The sequence below is a fragment of the Mya arenaria genome, chromosome 17 (assembly GCF_026914265.1).
Source record: "Mya arenaria isolate MELC-2E11 chromosome 17, ASM2691426v1".
NCBI lineage: Eukaryota > Metazoa > Mollusca > Bivalvia > Myida > Myidae > Mya > Mya arenaria.
Genome location: NC_069138.1, coordinates 4,208,385 through 4,221,275, shown reverse-complemented (window position 1 = coordinate 4,221,275; position 12,891 = coordinate 4,208,385). Strand labels below are relative to the sequence as shown.

Genomic DNA, 12,891 nt, shown 5'->3' with positions numbered 1-12,891 from the left:
TGCGTTCTAACACACTACGATAACGGACCGAAAACACACATTTTATGTAATAATAGGTATTTAATATAATGCGGAATAAAGGCTAGTTCAAAAACTCAAATGACATTTCCTGGTTCCTAAAGTCGGCCTTACAAGTATATTTTAATCAAGAACTTACCTTAATCCAAGTTCTTTTTTTAGAAAGGAGTATTGTAAGCAGCAATAAGAATGCCTGTCTCAGAATCGGCCAATTGTTATATGTATGTAATATTTGAATGTCAGTTTAAGCAAAAGTGAACAGAAAGAGGCAGTGTCCGTTTATTTTGGCAAGGGGTAGGGTCAAACTGGGACCAGCAAAAAGAAATGACATTATAATCAATAATTCATCAGGTGTTGTAAAACTAATATCTTTTGTACGATTCTCTAACATATAACAAGTTGAAGTCACGATTACAACTCAGTGTACTTGCCGAATATTTTAACTGAATTAACAAAAAGTTTGAAGTTTTCTTATTTGAAAGAATCGAATAAGTATTACATTTCACCTAGCTCAAAAGTTTTGTTATTTCATTCACAGTTCAACCAATGTTCCCCATTGGTACACGTTTTATTTTTTATGCAAAACCTATCTCTTGCTTAATTGAGTCACATCTGCTCCCTACTCTACCTCCCCTGATAGGCAGATTTCATTACTTTTCTAGAAAGTACTCTGGACTCAAGACGATGGTGCGCAGTAAGCAGATCTTATTCACAGAATCTTCCAAAGCTTAAAATACACTTGTAATGAAGGATTCGGGTAAAACATGAAGGAATGTTCGGTACGCATGGAGGAGAGGAGCACGTGTGGTGAGCTTTGGTAAAGTCATTACATATTGACGATGCATGGTGACAGATAAAACTTAAAATCCAAAAAAAATATGAATAAACCAAATATTTAAATGCCGAGAAGTTGTGATTAAAAGGTTTTTCTACCTGTAGCAAAAGTAAATACAAGACAAGATCAACAATGTATGCTAGAGGGAGCACATTTTGGGCGTGCGTCCTAAAACGTGCGCCTCTTCTGCATGGAGCCGCATAGTGGATTGATTAATATTAATCTAAAATGTTCCATTTTTGTATAAAGTATGCTTATTGTATCTATCATATTTATTTGGACAATTATGGGGATTAATTGGGTTTGGTCTGTGTTGTAAAACCTTTCAGATATCGTTACGTATGGACATAATAATCATTGTCGATTATAGTGGTTACGTTCAACTAAATTTTGATTTTCGCATACTACACGTCTAAAATGTTTAAATCGTCCTCAGTATTCAGAAATTGTTGCAAAAAGTAATGAAAGATATTTAAACACTTAAATTATCCTTTATTGGATAACATTTGATGCCTTCGTAAACATACATTGTAGTATAGCCGAAATACTTTAAGAGTTTAATGCTTTAACCCTCTTTATCGGGTGTAGGAATGATCGTTACCTTATATAAACCTTCATCAGGTAAATGAGTCAATTGATTCGCTCTCGTAGACCCAAAGATTTGCAGACTCTATCGCGTCTTCCCGACGTACAGGGCGATACCATATAGAGATTATTGGCTTCGAATACACCGTTGATGGGTTATTTATAATCTTCAGTTTAGTATAGTGCTGTTTTGAAATTATTTTGGCTGAACATTTTCCGTGTAAGAGTTCAGTTTGATTATTACCGATGTCCGTACGCATTTATGCTGCATGTTCCATAAGACAGAACAATTTATAATAAGGTTTTGAAAGGAGTAAGTGTGTCCTATGCATGTGACAATTTCGGAATTACGTACATTTTCAATATAAATTTTACATATTTTGTTCGTTTAACATTTGCAGTTTAAAAACGATAGGAGTTATTGTATAGTTTAAATCGTTGGAAAGTAATTCACCATTGACAATATGGAGCGTACTTATTTTTGTATCGGTGTCTTAATGATACTGGAATTATTTCAAGCGGTAAATGCTCAATGTAAGTATAGTTCCACTGATGCGATTGGCTTAGTTTACATTAACTTATTGATGCCTGATTTTATTGCTATAAAGTAATATATTTACGCACTGGAATTCCTGGGTAGAAACCAGTCAATTGTGATATCATGAGAATGTGCTCAATTAAGTGCTCGAGTCAACAATACTATGGTTGAGAGACGGGCCATGGTCTCATTATTAGTTTTCACTTATGATACTTCTATACAATAACTGTTTTAAATCCATGGTTCTGGATATTTACTTTCTAGAATAGACTTGTAACAAGTCCGATCATCAAATAACAGGCTTGGTTTAAGATCAGTTAATATTTTGCCCTACATAAACTATTACAATGATTGAGCTGGTAAAGCAGTGTTTTGATGTATAGACGCTTTTATATATAGTTTCAAATGGTTAAGTACACACAATACACAATATAAATATCTGTTAGAGCCGTTTTATGTCTGTCGTTCTGGTCTTTAGATTTCTCTCTTATGAACAATAAATATAAGACAAAATTCGTTTATTGGTGAAGTGTTTGTGCAAAATGTGCATTGTGATGTATTGACATAAATACGATAAATATATGCGAAATTTAAGTTTTTAAGTTAAGTCTTTTCAGAAAAAACAATGTATTATCCAAACGTTTTTTGAATCTATAAACGTTTGCTTTGTTCGTGTAAACCTCGTCAAGTTACTCATGAAAAGATAATAATAATTGAAGGAATGAACGATTGAATGAATGAATATAATATAATACTTTGAAAGCGAGTGTCGCCTTTCTAATAATTGAAGGAATGAACGATTGAATTAATGAATATAATATAATACTCTGAACGCGAGTGTCGCCTTACTAAGAGTGAATCTTTAAATGGTTATCATATTTAATTGAATTGCAATTTAATAAGACAATGAAGTGGTAAACTAAATGGCAAATGCGTTATCTTACTTGGAGCCATATTTGGTATATACGGACTGGTTTCTGCTTTTGTTTTCCAAAAGACAGAGAGAAAAAAACATACATAACAAATCATCATTTTAATAAGTGAATAATACTTTGTGTTTGACTTTTTTTATATGGTTTTCAAAACACATATACTAAGGTATGTTATATATAAGGTCAACATCTATAGGAAAAACTGCATAAATAGATGAGTTTATTTCAGGAATGGAAGCTGAGGTGTAAATACATAATAATATATTACATGGACGAAGATATTGAAAAAAAAAGTTTACATAGTGATACCTAATACGAAATGAAATATATTTGTGTGCAATACATGATACAACCTGTTACACAAATCAATTACTGCTAATAAAACCTTCATTTATTTGTGTAATACAAAACAAATGAGTAAACAAAACAATCCTATTCATATCAATACCAAAATTGCGAAATAGAATGTGATTTGTGTACGTTTAAACTAATATATTGATTGATATCTTTATAGCTAGCAGTCACTTCTGATTTGACGAAACTATTATTAAAGCAGATTTAGGGCCTTTCACAGTGCGAAAGTTAGTTTGAAGGACCAACAAAGTAGTGTTGTTTTTAGGTTCAATATTTAGCCAGCATAATACATACATCCGTTGCAATATGTGTAGGTGTAGTGAGGATTTGAGATATTGTATATTATCAGATTTCAATAAAAAAAGCATTAACATTTTTACGGAAAAATCTTTATTCCAAACACTTTGTTTTTGTGTCACAATTGTTAAGACTACCCAATCAACAATGCATTACGGCTTGGTGGTGAATCTATGTATTTAAAGAAAGAAATTTGCATTATTTTTTGTAACCAGTAGATGAATAAGTCGATAAATTTGCAGTATTTTCTTAAACATCTTTTTTTATTGTTTTTCATTAAGAATCCGCACGGCATTGTTGATAAGGTAGTCTTGAGCATTTTGAAATCAAGAAAATATTTATATTGTCGACATACTTTTCAGAAAAAAATGCAAATGTTTTTCGAACCCAAAACTCCTGAAAAAGTTTTGCCCCGAGAACCTTATTAAAAATGAACTTTTCAAACATTTTAATGTTTGGCCTTCCTTTTTTAACATTGTGGAAGGCGTTTAAGACAATGCTTGATCTAACACAAGCATGGTGTATATGTATGAATATACTAACCTTTGTTCATGATTGTTAATCTTTAATCGAAAACGCGTATTCATATTATCAACAAATATTTATACATGTGCATATATATATAAGTTCACCGGGCTTTGCCATTTAGGGACATGGGTCACTAAACTGATGAAGAAATCAATCAGGTGGAAACAACCTTAACGTAAGAAACGAATATGGCGAGCAAATGCTGTTACATTTCTCACCTAACATCGAGGTTAAACAGGACAATGTTGTTTTATCTGTGTCATTATGTTATTGATCAATGTGTTCATGTTTATCAGCGTGTGTAATCCTCAACTGCGGGATGTGTACTGATGGGATATGCGAGCAGTGCGCGGACGGGTACAGTTTCAACTTTCAACGCACGCTCTGCTGCAGCATTGGTATGTGTGTATTTTCATATTGGCTGGAATGGTTTGGATAACGGATTATTGTGTAAACGAAAGCTGTTCTTTAGCATTGGTATGTGTAATAATACTTTTACAAAGGTGGTGTGGGTAGCTGTTTTGCTTGGTGGCGCGGGGTTTCAAATCAAAATTGATAAGTGGCATTTTAAGTTTGTTTGTTGCGCGGGGTTTCTGAGTAAGGTAGTATGATGTGGGCATTTCTTTACTAGCTTTGCTGGGCGGGATTTAAGTGTAGAAATGGTAGGAGACGTTCTTATTTTGACAGGGTGGCGCACGGTAAGTGTAGCGGTGGTAAAAGGAATTCTTAAATTGTCTTGGTGGAGTGGGTTATACTGTCATCACAGAGTGATGTTTGGGGACATCTGTGCTGCAGCATTGGTATGTTTGTATCTGTTTAATGGTTTGATTGTACTTCACGAAACCTGTGTTGCAGCATTAGTATGTGTATATCCGTATACTGGTATGATGGCACTGAACGAATCCTCCGCTGATGCATTGGTATGTGTATATCGGTAAACTGGTATGATGGCACTGGACGAATCCTCCGCTGATGCATTGGTATGTATATATCCATATACTGGTATGATGGCACTGAACGAATCCTCCGCTGATGCATTGGTATGTGTTTATCCGTATACTGATATGATGGCACTGAACGAATCCTCCGCTGATGCATTGGTATGTGTATATCCGTATACTGATATGATTGCACTGAACGAATCCTCCGCTGATGCATTGGTATGTGTATATCCGTATACTGATATGATGGCACTGAACGAATCCTCCGCTGATGCATTGGTATGTGTATATCCGTATACTGGTATGATGGCACTGAACGAATCCTCCGCTGATGCATTGGTATGTGTTTATCCGTATACTGGTATGATGGGACTGAATGAATCCTCCGCTGATGCATTGGTATGTGTATATCCGTATACTGATATGATGGCCCTGAACGAATCCTCCGCTGATGCATTGGTATGTGTATATTCGTATACTTGGTTGATGAGACTGAACGGTAATAATGCAGTGTATGCGTTCCAATATTAGCATACCGTTTCAACAGTTAACCAACGCTGAGCTGTAACAGTAGAATATATATATTTTTATAATGGCTTTGCGGATCGTGGTGACAATTCCTACGCTGAATGAATGCAATGTTGTAGCAGCGGTATGAGGACGATTTGCTTAAAAGGGGGGGAAAGGGTTATGATTTGAAAACAGTATCAGTAGATTGTGCAGCGGTATGGGGACGACTTGCTTAGAAGGAGGAAAGGGTTATGATTTGAAAACAGTAGCAGTAGATTGTCTTTACCGTGTATTTACAAGATGTTGTGAAATTAAAGAGTGTATTGAAGTGCTATAAGTGTGCGCTTAGATGTGTATCTATCGTTTTTTTCTGATTTACAGTGGGATTATATTGATGTTGTCTTGGTAGGTTTTGTTATCGGTGCCCACAAACCATGTTGTTTTTTATCAGAAGCTACATTCACAGTACATTAGATTTGATAGATGTTCTGTCACATGTAGGATGTTATATTTTCAGGATGCAAAAGTGACCAATACGGATATCCTGTGTGTTTGGAAAACGAGAACTGCTTCTATAATGGGTGTCAACTCGGCTTCTACGGCCGTAAATGCCACAGGTGTACAGACAAAATAACGGTACGGGCTTGCTGCACTGGCGAAATGAAATTGCAATGAATATGTCCAATATTATGACAATCACCTTCTGTCGATCAATATATATCAGAGTTCCCACTCACGTAAAATATTACGTCAATCACGCAAAAAAACCAAAACCACGCATACATTTTTCACCCGGTACGAGATCGCGCGCATCCGAAAATCATGGGGACAAATATTAATGTCGTTGGAATCCCACACTGCGTTCTAAAAATAGACATGACAATTTCTTTCTACTCCCATCGATTGGCTAAACCACAGATTCTGCTCGGTGACGTCATTACAATGTAGACAGGTTATAACTTTTTACGCTTGGCTAAATGAATGATAAACAACGAAACAATGTAACCAATCCACACACGGGAATTCCGTAAGCATCCAAAATGTCGATGCAGTCGAAACTGACAGCGTTCGGTTTCAGAGAAAACAAATCCAAATCATCAAGTAATCCGAACAATGAAAACAGTTCAGATTAGTCATAGTGTTATATGCCCATGTGCTAAACGTTAAGGGAGACACATCTAGTTATCTTCACATCAACGGAAGCCGAAAATATACCTTCCATTTCCATTTGCTGTGACTCGTGTCAAATGGTTTAATCGATAACAGATAACACGATGTATAACTAGTGCAATGTGTCAATGTGTTCGAACCATTTACATATACGGCACGTTTTAAGTTTTGTGTTACGTGTCAAGCCGAATACATCGGTTGCCTATTGTTTTTGTCACCTGGCAAGTTATTAAACATAATTTTCGACGTGTTTCAGCATTGTGCCACGTGTTACGAGGTGACTCCAGACGGGGCGGTAATGTGTACCAAGTGTGCCAACAACAAATACCTGAACGACGATCTCACACAATGCTGTATCAACCAGGGGTGTGACCAGTACACCGGAGGTGACAGTTTGTAACATTGAAAAAAAACACCTGAATTGTTGTTGTTTTTCTATTGAACAGAGAGCATACAAGTCCACACCAATTTAAAATCGAGTAGACTTATAAGCCTATAAAGAAGAACTCGTGTTAATTTTAAAACTGAAGCACTCACTGACAGGTCCAAGAAAGCAAAAGTATTGTTATCAATGTATGATTTCAAACAATCCAAAATCATTCAGACATGTTTCGAGTAAAATTTAGACATCCGTGTGTAAGAGAGGTTGCGTTTGATTGATAACTCCAATGGAAAGGGAAATCTATACATTTGCAGGTTGGATTATTATCTTTCAGCTGTGAACAACCTTACATTTTAGTTAGTTTTTGCCTTAATTACAACCTTGTATCTCTATCAGTAACAAGTTTATTCTTAGCAAGCTTTAATATCTATATAGCATTGCTACTAAGCAGGCTTTACTGTCAGTAAAACATTGTTTCTTAGTTGGATTTTAATATCTGTACAACATTGCTGCTTAATTGGCTTTACTATCAGTACAACATTGCCGCTTAGTTGACTTTGCTATCAGTACAACATTGCTCAGAGTTAGCTATACCATCAGTACAACATTGCTTCTTAGTTGGCTTAACTACCAGTAAAGCATTGCTTCTTAGTTGGCTTTATTTTCAGTACAATATGATTCTACCTTAGCTTTGCAATCAGAGAAACATTGATTCTAGGTTAGCTCAGCTAGCAGTACAATATTGCGTCTAGGCTGATTTTAATATAAGTACAACATTGCTTCTTAGCTGGTTTTACTATCAGTACAACATTGCTTCTTACTTGGCTTTACTATCATTACAACATTGCTTCTTACTTGTTTTTACTATCAGTACAACATTGCTTCTTACTTGGTTTTACTTTCAGTACAACATTGCTTCTTACTTGGTTTTACTATCAGTACAACATTGCTTCTTACTTGGTTTTACTATCAGTACAACATTGCTTCTTACTTGGTTTTACTATCAGTACAACATTGCTTCTTACTTGGTTTTACTATCAGTACAACATTGCTTCTTACTTGGCTTTACTATCATTACAACATTGCTTCTTACTTGGTTTAACTATCAGTACAACATTGCTTCTTACTTGGTTTAACTATCAGTACAACATTGCTTCTTACTTGGCTTTACTATCATTACAACATTGCTTCTTACTTGGTTTTACTATCAGTACAACATTGCTTCTTACTTGGTTTAACTATCAGTACAACATTGCTTCTTACTTGGTTTTACTTTCAGTACAACATTGCTTCTTACTTGGTTTTACTATCAGTACAACATTGCTTCTTACTTGGTTTTACTATCAGTACAACATTGCTTTTTACTTGGTTTTACTTTCAGTACAACATTGCTTCTTACTTGGTTTTACTATCAGTACAACATTGCTTCTTACTTGGTTTTACTATCAGTACAACATTGCTTCTTAGTTAGCTTTACTATCAGTACAACATTGGCTTTACTATCTGTACAACATCGCCTCTTACTTGGTTTTACTTTCAGTACAACATTGTTTCTTACTTGGTTTTACTATCAGTACAACATCGCTTCTTAGTTAGCTTTACTATCAGTACAACATTGCTGCTTAGTTGGCTTTACTATCTGTACAACATCGCTTCTTACTTGGTTTTACTATCAGTACAACGTTGCTTCTTAGTTAGCTTTACTATCATTACAACATTGCTTCTTAATTAGCTTTTCTATCAGTACAACATTTATCTTAGTTGGCGTTACTATCAGTACAACATTGCTTTTTAGTTTGCTTTTCTATCAGTAAAACATTGCTTGTTATTTGGTTCTAACAAGTAGATGATAAAGCAAAGTGTACATGTAGTAATTTGTACGTCAAAGTATGTACATGTAGTATTGTTTATTCCAAAGTGTGTACCTGTAGTAGTGCTTATGTCAAGGTGGTTACATGTAGTAGTGTATATGTCAAAGTGTGTACATGTAGTACGTTTATGTCAAAGTGTGTACATGAAGTCCTATAAATGTCAAAGTGTATACATATGGTACTGTATATACTGTGTTTATTCCAACGTAAAGATTGGTTTGGATGTGTAGATTATCATTTACCTATTCCGACGTCACTAAACGTCAATTAATACTATATTTCTTGTCCTGTGAGTACAGAGTGTGAGGCGGGTTGGTACGGTACCACGTGTGAGAGCCGGTGCCCCGGAAATTCATGTTTAAATAACACATGTGACCATCAGCTGGGCACGTGTGACTCCGGGTGTCTACCAAATTACTATGGTAAGTGTCTTAATGTTTATATCAGTATGAATGATGTAAATCCACAGGCTTAATAAGGGTATATTGGAATCTTCATATAGTAAGTTTGTCGGGCGGTGGGGAGGCCTATTGTAAATAGTTGAAGTAAAAACAACATGTGCCATAGAAGAAATCGATGGTTGTAAACACTCCAGCGTAGCTGTTGAAGGTTCATATAGTATGCATTAGATCATTATATATTACATTATTGTCAACCACTATTATTACGCATGTAAAGAAAATACGTGATAATAATACGTCTGGTTAAAACCCTATCTCAACATGCTTGAGTACACGAACAAACACAAAACGATTAACAGAATATTGTTAAAATCATAACTTATTCCTTTATCCCACGGTTCAGGCGTCAACTGCACTGAGGTGTGCCAGTGTATCCAGGCAGGGACGATGACATGTGAGCAAAATAAGGGAACCTGTGTATGTAAACCCGGTTTCAGTGGAGAGCTGTGTTCTGAGCATTGTAGCGTGGGATGTCTAGGGTAAGTGAATGAAACGTTTAAAACATGCTACAGTAGTGTGATATCCACGAAGGAATGTAGAATCAGAGTTCTCAGGACATTGACTGAAGCTTTTAAGACTAACAACAGTGGAGTCCAGTGTTCATTGTAGTATATCGTGAGATGTAACGGGTAAGTGACTCAATTGTCTAAAAAGTACAGTGGTGTGAGGTTTTTGGAGCAATTTGGCATGGGATGTATGGATTATGTGATTCAAGTATGCATCAAAACTTGAGTGGTGAGATGGGTTTGAAGCAGTAAAGCGTGGGGTGTATCGGGTAAGGGACTGAGGTGTCAGTATCTAAATGGTAAAAATAACATCAAATCAAGCTAATATCTTTGAAATAACAGTATACACGGTAGAACATCTTAAACTCCTTGTTTTCATACATAGAATATAGTTAATGTTGTGACATTCGGCCCAGACCTCCATCTACGTCAAATATGTTTTGAATGCCGTAAATAAATAAAAACATTTGACTTACATATCTCTCTTGTTAAGACGTTGCACAAAGGTATAACATTCGGACTTGTGGACTGAAAAACTATTAAATTTTAAATACAATCAAACAGATACGTTTTGCCGGATAGTTCCGACAAAGGATTTATATTTATGAACCCTTGGAAATCAGGGACGTACTTCAGCGATCTAACATCATTTTTTTATGTGAAAACTCGAATGATTATTTTTATGTTGTTTTTTTTAGTTTAACATCATTTTCAGTCTAACCTGCGCCAAGGACGGTTCCTGCAGTAGCGGATGTTAGGCCGGATATTACGGCGCCCAGTGTGGCCGGGTGTGTGATACCTGCCTCCTTGAAAAATGTGAGGCCTCCTCGGGTATATGTTCCAGTAAGTGTGTTTTCGGTTACTATGGCAGCATGTGTCAAACCAGATGTCCCACAGACTGCGTGGAGTGTGAACGAACCAGCGGTAATGTTTGTTATTAATAAAGTGTCATAAAGCAGTAACCATAGTTAAATTATACTTACCACAATGTTCTGCATTTTATGTACGGAGAAATGAGAACGATTTAAGAGAAGAACATTCTATGTAAATGACGTAATCAATACATAATAACAGGAAAGTGCACATGGTGCTCCTCAACCTGCTTTGAGTCCCGTTGTAGCAGTGTAAGCAGAGAGTGTACCAGTGCTTGTACGGATGGGAAATATGGGTCTAAATGTACTTCCGACTGTAAGAGTACATGCAACGACGGGTCATGTATCCAGCCTAGCGGAAAGTGTGATGGTTAGTGGTATTTATTTTTTATGCAGTTTACAATGCTTGAATATTATTAATTATGTATAGTAAAATGTGATCCCAACATAATAAATGTTAAAATTAAATGAACATGATATAATTTTGATAAAGATATTGGTTACCTATTAAAATACCAGTTGTAATTTATCCGTTTGCAATCAACAGCATTTGTATATGCATCATGGATGTTCAAATGCCTGTTTTTATATGTTTTTGATGTTTGGTGCAGGTTTCAATTGTCTATGCAGCATTTCAACTGATGCACAAAATATGATTTATTTTTGTAATTTGTGTTTGTTTTTGTTTAATAAAAAGTGGACAAAAAAGGGATCTAGCTACCTGAAAACAATCAATTCCATTCTTTTTATTTATCATTTCTGATAAATAAAGCCAACATTTTATGTAGCTGTGTTCATTGATAATAATAATTGGACCTGGTTATGTCAGAAGTCTTATTTGAAGCCTAATTTATTTAATATTAACATGCCAAATGTAATTGAAAGTTGTGTGTTGTCATTTTAGCGACTACAGCCGAACCTACTGACGAACTTTCTATCGAAGTTATCATAGGTAAGAATAAGAAGTTATCTTAATATCTATTTTCTTTTTTGTCATTACACATTTAAGGTAGGCCTGATTGAATTTTAGCGTAAAATAACGACAAAAAAAGATATCATAACTTTAGCGTTCAGCTATCTCAACCGTCCTTACGATGATATATGTAATACGAAGGTTGTTTCAATGTACTTTCATGGAATAAATACGTAAAACAGTGTAAACACATGATACGAAATGTGTTTGTGCAGCCCACAATGCGTCAATATCTAGACAGGGTGAGAGTGGGCAATTGGTTATGGTGTCTTCCTCTCACACAAGCGGCTGTTTGTTCCATCCCTAACCAAGGAAAAGGACTTGAACGTTATTCCTGTGCTTCAATCATATAACCAAACGAGCTAGCTGAAACTGAAATCAACTAATGATCGAACACCTAATGAACCCCTAAAACGTGTTTAATTTAAGCCATTTAATTTATTATCAATATTGGTTTTTCACATTTATTACATTAACATAATAAATGTTTATTATTTTAGCAAGTGCCATTTAAAACTTGTTTGATATCAGGTATCGCTGCGGGATGTTTTGGAGCCCTGCTTATTATCACAATTCTGGCTTTCTGTTGTGACAGGAAGTGGAGGTAGGTTGCTTATTTCTGTCATTCCTGGGTGGGGGAAAGAGGAGGTAGATGATTTCTAATCAATATGCCACGGGGCTTATTTCTGTCATGCCGTAGTAATGGGTTTGGGGGAATAGGAGATAGGTGAGATCTTTTGAATATTTCATATTGACTTATTCCATTTATCCTGCGGTGGTGGGTATTATCAGTATTGCATATAGGCTCATTCCTGTCAGTCCTTGGTGATTGGTTTACGGGAAGAGAAGGTAGATGGATTTTCATTAGTTAAGTACTCAATACTTTTCCCCTATCTGCGTAAATTAAGGAATTATCTTTCAAACGTTCTGCTTATATTTGATCTCAAATTGCAAACAAACTTTGATTGAACAAAAATATGACATCGGCATTCCATTTGCATAGAACAAATCTTATACACAAAGCCATATTATTTTTCTGGTAAAACAGTGTTATAATAATGATTGAAGATACAGAAAAATACAAGGTAACAAGCTAGTACACCGAGGGCTCAGTGTAA

General features: G+C 35.5%; 1 protein-coding gene across 1 annotated transcript; it reads left to right on the top strand.

The window, feature by feature from the left end:
- Nucleotides 1–782: 782 nt before the first annotated feature.
- Nucleotides 783–11,131, top strand: LOC128224360 (cell death abnormality protein 1-like). The gene is made up of 8 exons (XM_052934175.1): nt 783–825; nt 4,384–4,485; nt 6,056–6,174; nt 6,965–7,094; nt 9,261–9,383; nt 9,766–9,901; nt 10,644–10,771; nt 11,003–11,131. Exons 1-7 carry the CDS (start codon nt 783–785, stop codon nt 10,684–10,686), a joined length of 696 nt encoding a protein of 231 aa, XP_052790135.1. The 3' UTR covers nt 10,687–10,771; nt 11,003–11,131.
- The last annotated feature ends 1,760 nt before the right edge of the window (nt 11,132–12,891 follow it).